This window comes from Poecilia formosa, unplaced genomic scaffold (genome assembly GCF_000485575.1).
Source record: "Poecilia formosa unplaced genomic scaffold, Poecilia_formosa-5.1.2 Scaffold9, whole genome shotgun sequence".
In the NCBI taxonomy this organism is placed as follows: Eukaryota; Metazoa; Chordata; class Actinopteri; order Cyprinodontiformes; family Poeciliidae; genus Poecilia; species Poecilia formosa.
The window spans coordinates 2,469,134-2,490,519 of record NW_006799948.1 but is presented as its reverse complement, the minus strand read 5'-3'; the positions used below and the strand labels follow the sequence as shown (position 1 = coordinate 2,490,519).

General features: G+C 39.6%; 1 protein-coding gene across 2 annotated transcripts in view; it reads right to left on the bottom strand.

Moving 5' to 3' along the window:
• The window catches only part of ahcyl2b (adenosylhomocysteinase like 2b), a 33,869-nt gene extending 12,513 nt beyond the window's left edge, over positions 1-21,356 (bottom strand). For both annotated transcript variants that reach the window (XM_007578377.2, XM_007578388.2), the window contains exon 1: positions 20,465-21,356. In XM_007578377.2, the coding sequence (XP_007578439.1) occupies positions 20,465-20,809 (345 nt within the window). In that variant the 5' untranslated portion in view covers positions 20,810-21,356. The remainder of the gene's footprint in view (positions 1-20,464) is intronic.
• Positions 21,357-21,386: the final 30 nt, after the last annotated feature.

Genomic DNA, 21,386 nt, shown 5'->3' with positions numbered 1-21,386 from the left:
AAATGGGCCGACAGTCCGCCAACAAGTCGTGTAGTGTGCGCTGAACATTACACTAAGGAAGAGCACCGGAGTTGAGCCTTTTTTCATTCAGTACCATCAACAGAAAGAAAAAGAGACAGAAAGAGACGATGAAGCCGATAATTAAAATGAGGTCGATAGGTTTAATTTATCGTGTGATTAATTGATTTATCGTTTATCGCAACAGGCCTACCCCAAAAAGGTTTTGAAAGTGACATTAGTTGCAGCTAAACTAAATAAAAGACACTGGTTACGTGTAGAAAAGTGAGATTTACACAAATTTTCTTGGTTTTAAAATAAATCGGGACTGCTTCGAAAGGCGGGATTTGGGAACTTCTAATCTACGCCTTATGATACTTTTCATTCAAAAGTTTTGTCTTGGTTGGCCACTGGTTTATGGAGGGTTTTTTCCTCTCACGTATGTTTTATTGAATACCATTTTGATTGCACTACTGGTGAGCTACAAGCTTGAACAAATTTGTGAAGGAAAAGTTATAAAACTCTTGACTTTTTTTTAAATCAATAAAAATCAGCTTTTAAAATAAAAAGTTACAAAATTAAAACAATAAAAGTCAACCAAAGATGATAGAACGGCAGCACTGTCGTTGTGCGTACAGAGAGCCTAACTTTGAGTTTTCTCTCTCTTTGAAAGATGAAGGAAACAATAAGTTTATTATCAAATCAAAAAAGGCCACACAAGGTATCGCAGTCATACGAGCTCTTTGAAATGAGGCCACGCTCCGCAGCCAGATCACTAAACTGAGCGTGATCCTATCACTTTCTTTCCACTCTTACATCAGAGCTGATAGCCAGACACATCATAATTCATCTGCTGATAGTCATTCAGAGAACAAATGGCTAACCTATTAGGCAATAAATCCTGCAACAAGGACTAAACATCCGAGTGGATGAGAATTAAATGTCAGGGACTGAAAAAATAAAACCACTATTGAATGCCAAACAGAATTTAGAGCATTATTTTTTATTTTTTAACCAAAGGCAGAGGTTTTTGCCAATTCTACAAATGACGAAAGTTGCAAGAAGCTTTGGAGAGTTGATAAATAGCTGCAGCGTGTGTCATACTTCCCCCCCTCGTTCTCCGTCAGTTCATCTTTGAAAAAAGACTGTCCTTGAAGACAGGTTTATGAAACACAGTGGAGCTAAATAACTCCAACTAATCGACTGTTTTGAGTCCCGTCGCTACAATGCAGACCACAGAACAGACGCGTCTATTGCGCGACGTTACGGTTTGCAGAGAAGAAGCTCGTGCACACACACACACTTAAATGCACGTACGGGAAACAAAAGTTTTGATCCCGAAATTGTCCGAACCCAATTTGGGCCATTTAACAAAAATCCCCCCTCCACCACTAAAGAGCCAGCTGAACGTTGGCGAATGCTCGCCATTAGCTGATGAGCGTCCTTTCAGCTGCTCTGACAAACCAACCGACTCTCTTCTCATCCGGATGCTAACATAACAGCATCAGGTTCCAACAAGACTCTGTAGTTCTGGCTAATATGGCCATTATTCTCTCCTTACCCTTTTCACACAGGGCTCAGTGCTCTCCTCCTCCTCTTCTTCAGACCGGTCACATGTGTGGGTGTGAAAGAGTAAAAGCATAATGTGCTTCTGATTCATATCCAACTTCAAATCTTTAAAGGTCAGCTTCTTTTTTAATTACTTTTTTTAAAAGAAGGTCAAATCTCCTTTCCCACATTATTCTTCCCTGTAACTTTTTTTAAAAGACTGGAGTCCCTTGGAAACTTGATGACGCCCAAAGTTTTACAAATTCACCATTATCATCATCAAATCAAGATATCTTTAAGATTGCGTTTTATCTGAGGTTGATTTTATCTCCGGATCAAAGAGAAGATGTATCACAGCACTAAGAAGATTAGAAAGAATTTTATTGATGCATCAGGAGCTGCAGGAGTTTCTGAGATGCTGCTCTACATTGCTTCTATTGCAGTTCAGTTTCACTGACCCCCCCTAAACGGGCCACAGCGCGGCTTTTGATCAGCTCAGGTTTATTAGATGGATGTTGTCTGGCAAGAGCTCTGGATTGCACTAAAGGACAGAAGGTCGTTTTACGAGCTCGTGGGGAGTGTATCAAGTGCTCACATGCTTTTTTTTTTTTTTTTTCTTTTTGGGACAAGATTACCACAGATTAGATTAGGATTTGGAACGGGGGGTACTGCCAGAGAGAACAGCACAGTGGCTTTTCTGGGACTGACCAAACTAACCCTTTCTCTGCCCAGTTCCACTGTGTGGATGTTTGACATCTGCACTGATAAATCCTGAGAGAACTACTTTAAGGTAGAGATAAAAAGAACAAAGAAATTCTCAAGATACCTGTGTGTTTCATGTGTGCATTTATGGCTAATGGAGAAAATAATGCACTTGTTTGAGGGGAATTTCAAGTGATTTTCATTTCAATTTCTCCCTCACCTGTTTGTCCTTACTTTACAAGATGGATGCTGTCTCTTTATGAGGCTGCTGGCAGGGAAACTGTGCATGTTAATGCAATATTAGGACCCACGGGACACACCGGAGTGTCCAGGACAACAGACATATGGTTTGCTGTGAGGTCTGGGTGACACTATGGTTCAGGGAGGATGATTAGGCCTTCATTTGGTCCTGCTACTTTTATCTAGCAGTTTGTGGTTAAAAAAAAAAAAAAGTGGACAGAAGTTACTGTAGTACAGTAACCAATTGTGAAACTAGCAACAAATAAAACATAAGTTTCTGATTATTTCTGGGTTTGTTTTTTCTTTAAGTCAAAGGATATAATGTTAATACCAATTGGGTCAGTTCATTCCAGGAAAGCTTGCCTTTCAAGATATTTTTAATTCGTGGCTGCAGGAGAAATTTAAAAATAGCCCGCAGTTGTGTTTTGAACTGAAACAAAAGGTTGACGTCCGAGCGCGACTGCAATAAATCTGTATCATTTTAACTCTAAATGGATGCCTTAAAGCACCCACAGAAAAGAATGGTCAATTGCTCACTTAAACATCCAGGGGCTTCATGTCCCATCTGCTTATTTAATGCCACGACATTATGTAAGGATGCTCTAAAAGCCACTAGAAATACTAGAAAATCCCTGTTTGGGTGGAAACGCTTTAGGACAGAATCCAGCAGAGCTGGTTGGACACATTCAGACCAGCTGAGCAGCAAAAAGACCTGCAGCACAAAGAAAGCATCCCATCTTGGCAGTGTAAAAAAAAGAAAAATCAGAAACCCCCAGTGGGTGAAAGGGAAACGAAAACAAACAGACACAGATGCAGCTGCGATGTGATATGATGCTGCAAGGTGTTTCCCGTGACCAGTATTGGCAGAGGCAGGGTGGACTAATTCAGGAAGCTGCTCTTTCAAAAAAATAAAAATAAAATAAAACACACAACCAAAACGTTTTACTTGGTTTCTCTCTGTGGTGTCGGTGTCTACCTCCAGAGACTGAACATGCTGCTCCGACATGCTCTGGTATTTATCTATGAAGCTCAAATAAACGGTTTTAGATTACTTAGAATTTTTTTTGTTTTCTCTTAAAATAAACAGAGAAAATCGAGAAGATCTAAAAGGAAACAGAAACAAGAGGGGCAGCAGTCAGTGTTGGACCATTGAATTTGAAATTGATATTCAAAAGATTAAAATCTGATTCTGGACAAAGTCAAAAGGTTTCAGAACGACTGGAAATGAGAAAATCATTTTTAACAAATTTGTTTACTATTAAATGATACTTTATGCCAATATTCGTTGTCTGTACAATGTAAAAACAGCAGAGCCTGAACAGTGGTTTTAATTACAGACGGGCTCATATTCAGCTATTGATGGTGCATCCCCAAGAGGATTGAACAAGGAAGGAAAAATTTAAATCAGATACTCAACAGTTCAGGTTAAAACTTGCCATTAAACACAGGAGGAGTTCTGCAAACAATGGACATCATTCACACACACGCAAAGGCTGACGAGTTAATAAAGCTTTATTCATTTTCTGTAATTTGATAGCAATTGTAGAGAAAACCCTGATGATGAAAACCTTTCAAAATTAGCTTAATGTGCCGCTTAACATCAAAACACAGACAACAATTTTTTATTTTTATTTTTTTTTACATTAAAAAGAACCAAGTTGGAAAATATAACTGCTTCCTGCTTTGATTATCCAAAACAAATTCTATTTTCTTACTTTCCTAAAGTATATTAAATTACTACAGGATATTCTAAACAGGAAAAGGAAGTTCTGCTTGTAAAATGATCCACAGTCATCTGGATGAGTCTGTGTGTTCAGCTGTAACAATCAGGGACAAGCTGGCCTTTATAATAAAAAGGAATGAAAAACAAGTGCAAATGTCTTCACAGCTGTGATTCCTGCTGGTTTTCTGTGCAAATATCTTCCATCTAGCTTCCCCTCACCCCCACAATCAAAATTTGGCTTGTGGTTTAAAAATGTACCATTTTTAAACCACAAGCACAATGATTCGCCTTATTGAGTAAAGTGGAAAGGTGTTGGAATCAAACACACAACAGCTGAGGTCCCTCAAATATCTCTGAGTTTCAATCTATTTGTTTTTCAGAACATTTAGAGAACGTGCATCTATGAAATCAGATGAAAATTAGGTGAAATTGTCAGGACAGCCCAACAGGGAAATTGTGGCATGCACTAGCAGGATGAAAGATGATATGGTAAATTACTAAACAAGTAACCAAAGAGCGAGTTAGCACCTTGCTTAGCAGGTCATAAAACACTGAGCAGCTAAAGTTTTCCTACATCCCCCAGAATGCTGAGCGGATCAGTGAAATTATATGTTCTTTCAGACGTATTATCGATTGATATTGATCAAGAGTCTATCGTGTTAAAGTCCTAACAGCAAAAAAAAGTTCAAAATCACATCAGTAGTTCACTATTAAAGGGCAACAACACCAATGATTAGTGAATAACCACTCCATCTGCTTTAAAGACTCTTGTTTATAGACCAGCACAAAAAGCTCCACAGAGGATTAGGAACATGGTCACTCAACTCCTCATATATTCCAAGCGAAGAGCCATCACATAAAGGACAACCTGAATGTTTGTGCCACAGATACAAGGCCCCCCAACAGGCGATAAAATTAAGTCCAGTTGAGATGACAAGCTCATGCATTTTAAAGCATTCCTGTGTATGAGAAAAGCCCCACGAACCAAATGAAGGAGAACATGAAAAGAGAGTGGCCAGAAGGAGGGAGAGAGGAGAGAATTATAATTTTCCACCTCTGTTTAAAGTCTTCAGTCACTTACACAACATGTATGCCTTACAGCCACATAAAAAAGGCACACTGTGTTTAATCTAGTTTCCTAACACACAGAATCAGTGGACAAACAAGCCGAGAGAACCGTGGCTATAAGAGTACATGCTGTACTGGGTCACACGTCTCTGTCGATAATTGCTTGCTTGTTTTAGTCCTAGTTGACAAGAGCAACATCAAGTGCTTACACCCCATCATTTGTTGAAAAAAATAAATAAATAAAAAATCTACACAGTCAGTCTAAACAGATCCATAGCCAGAGCCAGAGCCAGCTGGGCCATCAGCGAGCAGAAACAAGATTGTGCAAGAAGATGCTGGACGACAAGACACAGGTGCTATAGATGGTCGAATGAGAAAATCAGTTCATATGGACAAAGCAACAGCTAACCACTCTTCTTTGACAAACTAGGAAGCTGACAAAAGCTCCGTTTCAGTGCAGTGCAATTACACGAGATTAGCCGACAAAGTTAAAAGTAGACCAGACAGGCTGAGTGGAAGGATGAGTGCTCCAGAATCAAAATGCCAATGGACTCTTAATAGCTCTGTCTGTTTGGATGGCGTTAGCCAAAAAGCCTGGAAATGGAGTGATGGCAGTTAAAAGCCTAACGCCACAGACAAAAATCACAAAGTATCCTGAAAGCTAAATCTGTCAGACTGTCTCTAATCTGAGATGGAGACTTTAAATGGAGAGTGAAGCCAACGGGAGGCAGGTCAGAAAGTGAGACAGATCATCATAATCAATATCACACTGTAAAAGACGAACAACATAGCCAAACTGTGTGCATGACGCTGTGGGTGTCGATCTAATTTAAAGAATTTAGGGTTAGGGGCCTGTTGCAATAATATCTACAATACAAGGTTCCCACAACATTATCATGATACATTTCTACACTGAGTTTTCTATAAATTTATGGGTGGACATATTGGATAGAAAGATGGTGTGATGGATATTTGACAGATGGATGAAGGGTTGATAGATGGCTGGCTAATATATGGATGGATGGATGGATGGCTAACCAAATGGATGGTTGCTGAATCAAGTGGGTAGATGGATGGGTAGCTAATCAACAAATGATGGATGGATGGATAGAAGGTTGATATGGATGAAAGAAGAATGTATAGTGGACAATAGGATGAATGGAGGGATGATTACATAGAGGAACACCTTTCCACAAAGAAGAAGTGGAAGGGTGGATCAATGGACAAATGGGTGAATAAATGGAAAGAACTTTTAGGAAATGGGAAAAGAGATGTCAGGAAACACAACTATGTCACCATCTGCTCCTTATCCTGTTTGCCCAAATATGAGAAAAACCAAACTCCCTCACACTGAAGTTACACTACGACAAAGCTGCACCTGTGAGACCGGCTGCCGTTGAAAATAGTACCACTCACTTCAGTTTACCTAATTATTCACTTTACATTCAGTCCCTACCAACTGGTTTAGCTTAATTATCTTGATATTTTTTCCTAATTATTTTTGCTCAGTTTCTCAATCCAAGTCACATCGTATACAAATTACTCCTGGTGCGCAAATAAATCTCAGTAATGCGTCACCTTTTTCTAAAAACGTACTAGCCAGTGGCAGCAAGGTGCTCAACAGACCCACTGACGTAAAAGCATATTGTCTGGACATCTTGCTACCTGCACACTCGGCCTTGGCAACAAGACCAATCTTTTAGGCCTGCAGGAGGGTCTCGCAAGACAAAACAGCAGACGTCTTGTTCTTTAGCTCTCTGCCACAGTGCTCTGTAGAGGACTTATTCAGGCTTTCTTTTCATGTTGGTCACGTCAGCCTCTCCCTCCCTCTACTTGAACTAAAAGTAGCGAGCAGACAGCTAATTTTGACCGTGTTTTTAACAACGTCTCGGATGCCACATCTGACACTGGTTAGGTCGTTTCAAGTTTTTCCAAATGCTATTCCTGGTTTACCGTTTTTGTGTTTGTGAAATAAAGATAATAATATATCATCAGAGACAGTGAAGGGCTCGTATTGTTTTAAATCTGATTCTGTTTCAAAAAACGAAGGTTTCCTTAATTGGAATCTTCTATAACGCATTTTATTTAAAAACCTTGCCCACTGGTTGGAGTAGAAAGTGTCCTGCCTTCAGTTCGTCCACCTCTAAGTTAGTTAAGGGGTTGTTTAAAGAAGTGGTAGCCAAACTTTTTGCCATGGGGGTGAAAATCGTTTAATTGAAAGCACATGCAGGTCAACATTTTTGGCTGTACTTACTCCAAAATTAAGATGAACGCAACAACGTTGCTAATAAATAGGATTTCTTTGCACTTTATATATATCAAAAAATAAAGGTGAAAAAGCGTCCATCTGCATCAACAATATTTTGTGTTGCCGACACAAATAGTACCACCTAAAACCATAACTAAATCTACTGACCATTAATCTATTTGTATTGTCTACAGCATCTTAAAACCCAACTAATTAAATCTTCCCAACTGTAATAAGGTTACAACAATCAAAACAATATTATTTAGCAACAGCTATTGATTTTCTATTTAAATAAAAGTAATTCCATTATGTTATACTAGAGTAACTAGACATAGAGTTTTTAAAAAAGGAGTCTGCAATCAAGTTGCATTATTGAGGCATAAAACACAAAATTGTAAAAAGTTATCAACCCTAACTCCCACTACTCTACGTATTTGCACAAAACACATCTATTTCATATCTTCTCTTTGCTAATATGCAATGTGAAGAAAATGAGCTTTTTACCAGGAGTCTATTATAACAAGACTGTTTTGCCTTTCATTAGTCTACAAAATCCAGAAAAATATGTATGTTGATGTATTATACTGAGAGACTCTCATACCACCCCCGTGCATACCCTCAATGTGTGACTGTGAAGGTCAGAGGCAGTCTGAGTAAAAAGTGAGGTCAAAGTTTAGTGAATAACATTTCCATAGAAGAAGCAAAACTGTTTTTGTTTCTGGAGTTGGAAGTAACACAAATGGGAAGCTATGATGCACACAACCAAACAGACTCTGGGAAATCTTCCGAGCAGAGACAATGGCCCTGAACTAAGACCAGAGAAAAAAGACCAGACACGTTGCTGGACATAAACATAAACGAGCGCAGGACTTTGGCAAAAACACACTTGGCAGTCGATAAAAAGACTCCATAGCTGGAGCTCTCACACAGAAAGGGGAAAAACAACAACCTGTAAATGCATGCCTCCATGTTGAAGAGCAGCAGTGGGAGGCAACAGTGATCCTGTTGTTATGACCCTGACCTGACATTTACCCCTCGCAAAGCAAATGTGGCGCTACATTCCAACAATGGGCAACATACAACAAGTACCTCAAGTATAAAAAGGGTTTATGAGGCAGCCATTATTAGTAATAACACAATCCAGGACGGGTTGATATCTGAATACCCGAACCAATAAAGGGAATAGTAGAGAGAGGAGGGGAAAAAAGAGCTAGTGTGAGTTGAAGCGTTTCCATATCAAGCGTGCTGCCCCAGGGAAAGCTGGAATGTAAGAACATTTCCTCCTGATTTATATACAGAGACAATCTCTGACTCTACGCAATGACACACATGCACAGAAACTCAAGTCACAATTCACATGCCCTCACATAACCCGTTACCACACGTACATGCCCATGCTCAATCAGCACTGGCCCAACACATGTCCAGCTTTGCCTCAGCCGTGATGCTCCAGCAATGCTTTCTAACCGCGGATGGTATGCAGAGTGATCTGCAAAGAGCACTCCGTGCCGAAGCAATCCCAGTTCCTCCGATATGGTCCGATAGTCATAGCAGAGAGGCCTGGGACACCGATACCAGGAGAGACTAGGCAATGAATGATGGGCTTAGTAACAGATTAAACCCTGATTATTTGACACAGACAGGGAAGAGTACATCAGCAATAGCATTCAAAACTTTCCACTGGTTTTTTTTTTCCCGCTGCAGAAACTGGACGATGGCCAAAACGGCAAGTTTCGGCCGTTCTCAAAACACTTAGTTTGTTTTCTATTTATAGTTTATAGCATTTTTGACATTACGTTATAATAAATAATTGAGCGGTATATTCCAATTGCTGCTTCCTTCAGCTGCATAACCGCGTTCTGTTGCTCGTGTAGACCAAACCAGGACGTAATTTGGAAACCCAATGATCACAGTCAATGATGGAGGTCAAATAAGCTCCATTTACACAGATGGCAAAGTGATCACTCATTGCTCCCATTGACCCAGTCCTTTAAAAGGGTTATCCCGTCTGCCTGTGTTCAGATTCCAGTTTTGTATTCAGATCAAATCGACGATAGTTCATACCCAAGATAACTTGGCTTTTGTATAAACTTATAAAGTCAAACCTGCATACACAACACTTCCACCAGTTTATGCTTTTCACTGCATTTTACCAGCAGTAACAAACCTCCTCTAGAATTAGGCACCAATGGATTGGTAATTGATATCATTAGGCTAAATATAGCCATTAATTTCTAAAATATTAAAGGATTAACTGTAATTAATTAAGAAAAGGAAAATTAATAAGTCAGCCTTGTGTTTTTTTTCCTAATTTTGCTGTTTCGAGGTGAAAAAAAAAAAGGCATCAGTCATTCCCTGAGAGGGAAGTATGATTACATCGAAGGCTCACAGCAAGGGGAGGTTCTGCTCTATTTCTGAACAAAGCCATTACTGGGTCAGTGGTCTATGTTTAATTGGGAGTGTGAAGTAATTTGCCAGTGGTTTATGGCTTTCATTTATTCGTTTTCTTTTGTTTTAACCGCCTACGTCAATTACAGATTGATAAAAGGGTTTTGCTTCCTTTTTAGTTTTTAAAATCCTTTACTGCAAATGTGCTAGCATGTTCAGCAGTGGAGCAGAAAAATAAGCTTAAAAAGTTGGTACAAGGCTCTAAGATTGGAAAACTCCCATTGTGTTTTTGTAACATCTTTGGCCAAATAGCTCAATTATAAAACAATGACATGTGGATGTGGTCAAGTGTGAATAAGGCCAAGAAGATATTGATATTTTACACACTTTGAACACCTCCAGCAATGTCCGTTGTATCACATCCTTTAATCTTTATGTCTCCAAATCAATTTTCTCATCTGCTGTTGCCTGGTCAGGTTTACTTGACCTGAATCTAAACTACAGTTTAGATCTTTTACCAGACCACGGGAAAGTAGTGAGTCATAGTTTAAATTACATACATACTGGATTTCCTTGAAATCTGCATTTGTTTTGAAATGACTCCAAAAGTCTTCCCTCAATTTGTGTAAAGCCACAATTTTTCATATGTGATATTGACAAAGTTCCCAACTTTCCACAATACGCCGAGTTTCAGGCAATCCAGGAAGAACCATTAAAACCAATCTGCTTTAAGCTGCCGCATCAGAACCACCACTTTTTCTCAATCCTGACCATTATTAAATGGGCCATATACCTTGAACTCCTCAAAATACTTTCTGCAGCCTTCACTTATTACAAAAAAGTTATTTTCACCACACTCCATAAGCCCAAAGACATTTCATGACTTCATAACTATTGCAACAGGCGGCATCTTATCACCGTTCCACCCTGGAGTTCATTCAGCTTATTCTTATTCTTTCACAAATGAATGAACTATTCAACAGTTTGTAAAACCACTTTGCATGCCAAGGTGCTAGATTTTACATACCTTTGGACATAGAAGTGGGGCTGTGGTGTATCTCAGCTTATATGCCTAATTTTGACCCAGTTTAGGGAACATAAACATCTCTTTCAAAGCTCTGCAGTATTCAGGCATGAGCAGCTACGCTCTCCATGTGCCAGGAGCTACTGGTTAGGCCTGACTAATAGGAAGTGAAGCAGACAGATGGATGCGTGGGGGATAAGGGGTGTGGGGGCTTGTTTCAGGCTTTGTGAGGCCTCTTTTGTGAGGCAGCACTTTTTGCACATAATGTCGCCTCTTTGTTCGCAAGCACCGCTTCAGAACCAGGCTGCATTCCTCTTCGTCCTGCGTGGCGAGCTCAGTGATAATGTTTCCTGATCCTCGTGTATCTCAACACCGGGGTCAACGAAGCGCACGCGCACACACAACAACCTGGTTGGCGCCCACTTGTTCAACCGAAACTATGGTGATTTCCAATAAGCTAGAGCCTTGAATCCCCCCTTTCCCCACCTTCACTGCTCATTCTTTGCTCCAGGGAACTGAAACTTGCTGTAGAAGGATTTTGATGGAAAGATGTGTAACTCAATCAGCTGGAACGACGAGCCAGGAAATCTAACAGGGAAGTCAGAGATGTAGATGTGTGTAGGAGGTTCAGGGAAGCACAGACACAGTTACTGCCAGTACTAGTGACTCTCTTTACGTTTTCTTTCAAATGGTTCGTCTCCAGCTACCGCCGCCACCAATATGCTGCCTGCTCTGTGTGAGGCACACCGACTGCTTCAAAGCCTGACTGTACAGAACATTCTGCTGCTTTCTTTCTTTTCTTTTTTTTTTTATCTTTTTTTAGGCCGCTAAATTTTTCCTCCATGTGCAGACACCAGCAAATGACAGGATACCAAAGCAAAGATTATAAAGAGTTTGCCGTCTCCTTCCTTCTGTCTGTCTGCACCCAATCCGCTCTGACGGAAAACTCACGCATAGGATTCACCCGCTTTTTCTGTAAAAAAAAGAAGTTTAAAGTTTTACTGCAGTTCAAGGTTCCTTATAGTTAAGCTTGATTTCAACAGTTTGGCTTAAAAACACACCACTGCAATCAATGTTCTGAAAAATTTGTAACTGTAGCTTTTTCAGATTTTGACATTTCCAACACACACTTAATTATTTTTGGAATCTGATCCGAGTGTGGCATATTTTTTTTACAACTTAAAACATAATGAAACCATTATTCGATTAGTAAATTGAGCCTACCGGTGTGCGAGTTAATTTCAGCATAAATGCAGCTGTACTACCGCAGAGGTTTGTTAGGTAACATTAGTGAACAAACAGCAACGTGAAGACCGGAAAAACAACAGGGTTTCTCCAGGTTTTACCAATTCAAATGTAAGAATTTTCAAGATCTTTTTAAGACCATTTTGAATGGAATGGAATTGAAGACCAATATCTCCACAGATATGTACAAACATTGTCTTGCACTTAGCCATGATAGATGTAAAAAAAAAAAAAAAAAGAAGAAGCCAGCTAGCTAGCAAGGGTATGTTAGCAGCTAGTTAGTGGTAGCCTCAACCATCTCAAGTAGATGTCTGAGTGCAACTTAAACTTTTGCAGACAGAAAAGTCGAGTGAGAAAAAAAATAGATATATATGTATTATATATATGTATATAGACAAATATATACGAGATTCAATAGTTTCGTCAAGACTAAATTTAAGATCTATGATTAGCATATTAGAGCCAACATAGTTTCATGAATTTAAGATATTTTAAGGTTTTAAGGTTCACAAATATAAGACTTTTTAAGGATGCGCAGACACCCCGTCAGAGAGAAAGCAGGTTAGGTTATAAATCAATAACCCAAGCTTTGAATGTCTCACAGAGCTCTGTTCAATCATTCATCAGAAAACAGAAAGCGTGTGACACAACTGCAAACATACTAAAACACGGCCATAAACCTAATCTGAGAGATAAGGGTGGATTTAGTTCAAGGAATCCAAAAAGCCCATGGTAACACTGAAAGAGCTGCAGAGATCCTTAAGTTTAGGTTGGTGAATTGTTGATTGAACATCCTTTAATCTATAGCTATACCAGTTCTCTCAATGGACTTTGCACGTCAGGAACATCTCTTTGACCTTTGCACCCTTGCGTGCACCTTTCCTCCTTCTGTTGTTCAATTCCATTCAGGTGATGGCAGAAATGCCAGACGTAAACAAGGCCTCAGTTGTGCATTCCACAAATCTGGCTTTTATGGGAGAATTGCAAAAACTAAATAAACTGAAAGGAAATCATAAGAGATGTCACATTTAAAACTTTGTCACAAGCCATGCAAGAAAGACAGCTGATATAAAAGACGGTGATATAAAAATGTGATCTTGGGCAAGATCACATTTTGGTCTTGCTATGTGTGATGGAAATACAGGGCTATCATGGAAGAAAGGAAAAGGGCCTAGTCAAAGTCTAGACCAGTGCTGGTAGCTTAGTTCATCAAATCACAAAAACAAAAAACAAACAAACAAACAAAAAAAAAAACAGGGAAGATTTAAGAAAGAAAAGATCTAGATGTACATTAGTTTGATTTTTAAAACATTTCTTAACAGGCTTTTATGACTCAACCCAGATTTATTTTTGTACCACTTACAGCTGGATTTTTATGCTCTTACCATGTCAAGTGGTCAGACTTCTATTTTTATTTTGAAATGTGTTTTGGCGTCCTCTAAACCCGAGAGCAAATGTTCTGTTAGAGCCACTAAAATCAACTAGATTCGGACTGTGATTTGCCGACGCAGGCCAAGAGAAACTAACTGGAGTAAAGAACCAACGGTCCATTCACCGAGCGGTCCCAAGTGGCACAGATAAAGATGGTTTTGGAGGTGTGAACTGGCACCTGGCTGTAGTGGGTAGTGCTGAGATTTACACAGAAAAATAGAGAGCAAGGAGGGGGAGAGAGAGATAAAGAGAGAGAGAGAGGGACACGCAGTCTGCTGTGTTTAGGAACACAATAAGACTGTGAGGAAGACAGACAGAGGAAGTGTCGGGTTTATTTTCAGAAGTCTCCGCCACTATTTGGAAAGCACTACAGAGCGATTTGACATCAGATAAACAGGCTGAGCTGAACCAAGAGGGGACATAAAAGTAGAAGTGCTGTGGCATTCGAGGTAATTTCGGGGCATAGTGGATATAGCGACCTAAATGCAGATTTAATGAGCAAAGGCAGCTAAGAATTACTCACCTGTGCTACTTTCTATAACAGAGGTTGGTAGTTCTGGTCATTGAAGGCCTTGTACTGCATGTTTTAGATGCTCCATCAAACTTCCCTAAAACAGTTTGGCTTGGTATTTATACTTTCAGATTTACTAGCTCCTTAAATGGTTGGGGTATTATATATTTTTCGGGCATATCATAGCACAATCAAGTAACCAAGTCACCTTCAGTTGTTCTAAAATTGCAGTATATCAAGCATAACTCAAAATAAAATTGACTTCGAAATTTGAAACTGGGCCTCTATCTCTTTAAGAAGCTCCTGCTCTTTCCAACACTTCGTCTTCAGATCGTTGTCACAACAGTGCTTCTCCAACTGGCCATTTACAAACATTCTTAGAGTTCCACTGAGAAGTAGTTTATATGATGAGCTCAGAGCCACAGTTCCTCTAGGTCAGGGGTCACCAACTCCAGTCCTCAAGGGCTACCATCCTGCAACTTTTAGATTCACCTCTGCTCCAAAATGTCTGAATTCCCTCACCAGCATTCATTCCTCTCTGCAATAGGCTGGAAATGAGCAGTTTATTTGATCCAGGTGTGTTTGAGCAGAGACGCATCTAAAAGTTACAGGATGGTAGCCCTCGAGAACTGGAGTTGGTGACCCCTGCTCTAGGTGTTTGCCAATTGCTGCTGCCGCTAGTCTAGAGGAACTGAATGGGGAAGGGGTGCTCTCTGGAAAAGATGGTGTTTTGTGAGAGCAAGTGTTTTGGCAATCTTGAATGAGATTCAATGATTTCTCAAACCTGAATAAAAGATAAATAAATAAATCAAAGCAACATTTAGGTATGATTTTTATGAAGGAATTACATCATAAAGCAACATAAAGCACTTTAAAAATTACATTTTACATAATGCCCACCTTTTAAGAGTGAATTTTTTTAACTCCGAGCACTCCAAGATTTAAAGTTGAAAACAAAATCAAAGCTATAGACATATTTTCCTTCCACACAATTTTCCATCAATATGCCCAGTTACAACTGATTTGTCATTTGGTGAATGTATTTTAGTGAAAAAATACCCACTAAGGTGAATTAAGTCTGTTACTGTATGAAAAACCGGGCCGAACACAACAAGAAAATCATGGAATTTGTGGTATTATTAAACATTATTTTCATCAGTCCGCTCTCTCTCCTCCATTTATGATGCTTTCAATTCTCTCTGAGGCTTTCTGCTACTTAGGCGCCATCTTCCCTGTCAGGTTTGGTGGCGTGAGCCTCCGTCCAACAGGCTGGATATATAAAAGTGTGACAACAAGGTGTGAATTTGTGACACTTTAGAGCAGTCAACACTGCACTCCACAGAGCTCCCGCAACCTCACAAAATGTCTTTCTTAACGGTAAAACGTCGGAGTCAACAGGTGAAGTTAAATACATAACTAAATAAATAACAAGTATTGCTTAATCTTTTATTGACCATCTGCTAAAAGTATTTGCTGGACATACGATAATGTAACATTAATGAAGGACAGTGTAGTATTACTTGAGGTAATGCATGTCGTTAACGCTACGCACGCACCCATGAGCTCGTGTTTGCTGAAGTGACTCACAAACGATCCGGTGCCTGACGGAAAGACGGCCACACGTCCCTCCTCTAATGTTTTAGAGACACAAAGACACTCCAGAGAAAACCCAAGAGCAGCAATTCTCCAACAGACTCAACCCAAGATGATAGCTGAACAGCTATAATGATCCAAGCCACTTAATATACAAGCAAGTTAGGTTTGCTTTAGCTCACCATGATGACGTCACTTAAATAAAAACCTTCAACAGGCCTGAATGCACGGCAACTAAAAGCTTACATTAAATTCAGATCTTAAAGTGCTTTGAAAATATTTATAAATTACTTCTTTATCTAGATGACTGGAATTCTGGTCAGAACCACCGCAGTTCATTTACAATCCAAACTGTTTAAATGTTTTCACAGTTTGGAGTGGCAGTTGTGGCTTTCATGCCATAACCACCATAAAATAATCTGAGATTAATGCTCCATTGGTCTGATTTTAATTGCACACTGGACTCCAATGTTGTGACGGGAGGAGAGCTGTATCTCCAGACCACATAAAAAAACAACAGCCAAGGCTGTTATGCTGTACTGTACATGTCTAATGTGACGTTTCTCTCATGATAGTCCGAGCCTGCTTCTGATTGGCTGATCAGTACCTCTTCACGACTCCTCTACTTGAAGGGCTCAGCTAGGATGAATCAACCTTTCAGGTTTCTGTGTGACGTTACATAGTACTTCATTTTTTATTCAAATATTGAACACAAGCTCATCATTTAGTAACTTTCTTTAAGGATGTTTCGCCATCATATTCATCCCAGTTTCTGAAGTGAGGAACCAGAAGACATTCCAGCACCATAACAACAACAACAAAAAAATCTTAACATAACGGCTGCAACTCTCAGAATGACCTTTGAAATTGAAGTTGACAATTCCTTCCAGCTCAGCAGAGGCTGCTTTGGTGAAAACTAACCAGCTCACATTTTTTGCAAGGTACTCTGAAGAATGAGTTGCATATAGGGCTGAAATGATTAATCAGATTAATCATGATGAACCGATTATTGAAATAATTGTCAACCAATTTAGTAACTGATTAACCGTTAACTGGATAATACAAACTCAAGAAAAGTAATTTGCTGAAGAAAAAAAACACCCCAGCAAATTCAATTTTACTAAACCAAAACTGTAGAAAATATATATAAATTTTGCGTTAAAAAAGATTGTAGATGTGATAAAATTCACTTAAGCAATATTATGTTACATTAATCAATTAAATTTTTTAATGCAGTATCTTTATAATTGTATTAAAATGGCTTAAGAGGCTAAATGAAAAATCCGCAGTGTGCCAATTTTTTTAAACCAATTAATCAATTAATCAGAATAATCGACTAGCCCTAGCTACATGTTAAAGTTGAAAGAAATCAGGAAGAGAATGTATTGCTACAGGATGAAAAAACAAACAAAAAAAAAAACATGCTGCAGTTTGAAAATGTACTCAGAAACAAACATTTTAAGTAAACAATTTTTGGGAGCACATGTTTCGGTCATATAGAACAAAAACTCAAGTGTTTCACCATAATGATTGTCATTTCATGTGAAGGAAAAAGTGGCCCAAACCAAAAAGGTGTGTACGAGGAAGTCTGCTTACAAACGTGACTCAGTTCTACCAGTTTTGTAAGATTTAAAGGGACAAAACTCCAGTAAATGATGGTGAGAATCTTGTGGGAGGAAACCCAAACTGTTTGACCAGCTTGTCATACAGCTTAAAAGGAATTTCAATAAATACCAAGGAAATGATTAATGTTTTGGGGTTTGTTTCCTCAAAACAAAAACAAACAAACAAAAAAAAAAGGTCACACACCTAATTCTAGATTTTAGCACATAAAAACCATTTCATTAAACCTAACTGACCCAAAACATGAAAAGTGGTGAGAAACTTTGAGTTTTTTATAGCACATGCTAACTGCATCTTCTAATCTTCAATTGAGTTGTTAAATTATTTAATGTCTTTTTTAAATTTCTTTTATGTAGTTAATTATTTGTCACACTAATCCCAAAGAAACTGTGTTGTGATTAACACAATTTAGCACACAATGAAATCAGAATTAATTTGCCTTAAATCTCCTCCAGACCATTCTCTTCCCAAGCAGAGCGGCCACAGGTCACTGTAAGCCTATAAACCATTAAGCACTAGCAGGAACAACAGCTTAGTGCATGACATAACGTTTCTTTCAGATGGGGAAGAGCTTTCTCAACTGCTGCATTTCTTTGGAGTCATTCAGAAATATCGCCACTATGAGTATCCACTTTGATCCAGCAGGTGGCTTCTTTGGCAGATCCGTACGCGCTGTTTTGGGTTGTTTTTTTTGCTTGTTTTTTTTTGCCACAATAACCGCAAACGGTGATCATGACACAACATAAGCCGGTGTCAGGGGGGGTGTGGGGGAATCTCTTTCAGGAAAGATCACTGGACGTCCCGGAGATCGGAGCCTTTCGTGCCAAACCACGCTGGTTGTGAATTCTGCTCATCGGCAGCTCAGAAGTAAAAAAGCTTACATCTGTCCTCACCTATGACAGAAAGATGGCCTTTTAATCCCATGTGGTGACATGATAAAGGCAGGGATTAAATGCCAGCCAGAAACTCGCTCACTCACTCCACGCCGCCCGCTTGCACACTTGCATCATCAGCCGCAGCGGCAGACCAGCAGAACTCAGCAGATTAGAAAAGGCCGGGCTGGGCTTGTGTACGTCGACGACGTTGCAGGGTGCTTGCTGCACCTATAAATACAGCCTGTGGACGTCCACAACCGGGTATTTACATTAACAAACTGCTTAACAGGACAGATTTCCACTCCAATGGATTTGCTGACTAGCAAAGCTGAAAATTAAAAAAAAACAACAACAAAAAAAAACTCACCTCTCTATGATTATGTTGATCCGCTTTTTTTTTATTGCAATGATCTCCTCGTATCAAAGTGAATTACATAGATTGCCCTATAAATCAACATAATCATTGATGTCTGAGCACAGGTTGGAGGACAAAAGTTATGTAATGATTGCAATCAACATTAGATATTAACAGGGAAAAAAAGCTGGAAGATATTTTTATTTTATTTGAAGAAACATTGCATCTGGGAAAAAAAAAAAAAAAAGGAGAATAAGGACAACCATAAGAAAAAACAAAAGATTACAAAAGTCATATGATAATAAAGTTGGGATAATATGAGAATTATGTCATAGCATTATGACTATTCTGAAAATGACTTTATTCTCATAACATTATGACTTTCATTTCATAATTTTATACTCTTGAAATATTATAACTTCAACATTTTATGACCATTTTCAATTTATAACCTTATCCTCAGATCATAGCGATAGTCTCAATGCATTACGACTTTATTTTTGTAATACTAAAACTATTCTCATAATTTTGTAAATTTATGTTTTATTAGCAAGGCCCTGATGCTAGCACTCCGTCCTAACTCGGTAATCCAGATGTTGCTGACCTGTAAATCTGGAGATAAATCCCAAAACATGATTTAACTCCATCACCCAATACTCTCCGCTGTTGGAGGACGCTCACACACATGCCTGACGTAAACTCCTCCACTAACACGTCTGCTCTGTGCTGCAGCTACTGAACGGTTGCCTATTATTTAACTTTATGAACTACAGACCAGATACTTCATCAGCTTGGTTGAATTTGGGAATCTAAAATGAGAGGGCAAATTAACAGTTGTAGCATATACGAAAACACCAAGTCCATTTGTTTCTTCCAACAAAATAAATGACATATTTACATACGCGCTAAGCAGTTGTTTGGGATCGATAAAATAATAAAATGTATCCGATCTCAACCATGGCATGAACTTAAAAACATGACAATGTTCTGCAAAACAAGAGCTGGCAGACCATAAACAGCTGAAGTATCAAGTTAAGGAGAGGAGCGTCTTTACAGTTGTCAGTTTCGTGTTTCAACAAAAGAACATATTTACTATTACTGGGAGGTGGAAATGCTATCACTGTGCATGATTGTGAAGTTGAAAGCCATGCAAATAACCCTAAAAATACAACTAAAGGCAATAAGTTGTTTTTTTTTAATCAAAAGGACATTATGAATCCACCAAAACACATAACCTCCAAGGTAAAACATGGGGAAAGCAGCATTACACTGTGGAGATGCTCCCCTCCGCCCTCCAGCAGCACTTTAACAGGAAGGAAAAATGCAAAAATGCGTGAGATTTCAACTTCACGTGGCAACGAATAAACACCTTCCTTGTGGCTGGAAGGTACAGCATTGGCCCGGCTTAAGAATGGCTACAACCCATCAGAAAATCGTTAAACTAATTTTGTTGTAATTGCCCTTTCTTTTCCCTCCAAATCATTTTAAAATCGGAAAATGGCGTCATAAAGACTCTGCAAGTCGTCAACAAGTTGTGTTTTTCCGGACGTCTTTAAATTCACAAACGTAATCTCAGCAAAACTTTTACAACAGCAAAACTTCTAGGATATATTCAAGTCTTCGTGAAACCGATTTGACAAAAAAACAACAAACAAACGAAAACAGCAGGAGAAACTCACCCTACTATAAAAGTGTATATAATGTGGTGTTTCGCCCTCATTAATGACACGGTTGAGGGTTCAGAGGGGAAAGCCGTGATTAAAAGCGTTTAACGGTCATAGCTCTGGGACCAGCTAGCCTGTTAGCATCGTCACACAATGCCAGCTTTCCCAGTCAGCTCTCACTGCACCGTATAGCGCGGCTCCAACCGAGAAAAGTGTTCTCATCGCTCACCTTTTTCATCCGCGGAGCCTCGGCGACCGTGCCGTCACGGTTCACGAAAGCGTCTCCGCCGTTCTGCTGTGGGTCCGAGTGCTTCAAAGCGGACGCCTGTGGCATCTTGGCGGCGCTCGGGGTGAGCAAGCCCCGGTTGCCTTCCCCGGCTTTCGCGGAGGGCTCCGCGGTGGGAGACGTAGCGGCTGCGGCGGAGGAACCGGCCTCCTTCTGCGGCTCGTTTCTGGCAAGGGTCTTGTCCTCCGAGGTCGGCGTCACCGGGGACTCGGCCGGCAGAGCTTTGCCGGCGGAGACGTCTTTGAGTTCGACCTCTGCCATTTTCGCTGCCACAACCTGGACTGACATCGCCGCAGTTTCTCAAAGTCCCTTTTCCAGCGTTGATAGCGAGGCGAGCGGATGTGAATGGAGGAGCAGCGGCACCCAAATGCATTATGGGACTTGTAGTTTCACTGCTATACTCCTTTTCACTACCCTATTGGGCATCTTTTGTGACTGTTTTAACCTCTTGTCTGAACATCTCCAAAACATTTCTAAACATAATAAACAAATGTTACACGACCATAAATTTATGAAACAATCAAGGAAGCGTTTCTGATCGGTACTTTGCCTACATTTCCCAAAAGGAACAGCAACGTGGCAATGCACTTCGTATTAAAACCTCTCAAAAATACAAAACATACTGCTTGCTAGATAATGGGGTTATAAAAATAATCTCCCATACAGTGTTCATTATAAGCTGCAACAAACTCACACGTTCTCATTAAAAAAAAAAAAGATAATCCACAAATTAATGTGATCAACCCAATGAATTGCTCGGCTGTATTTTCCACCAGATTAAGTCAGTTACTCGACGGCACAGCATCGCAGAGCATCTGTGGCGGCACATCATTATAAAACGAGTACAGCGGTAAGGTCAAACCGG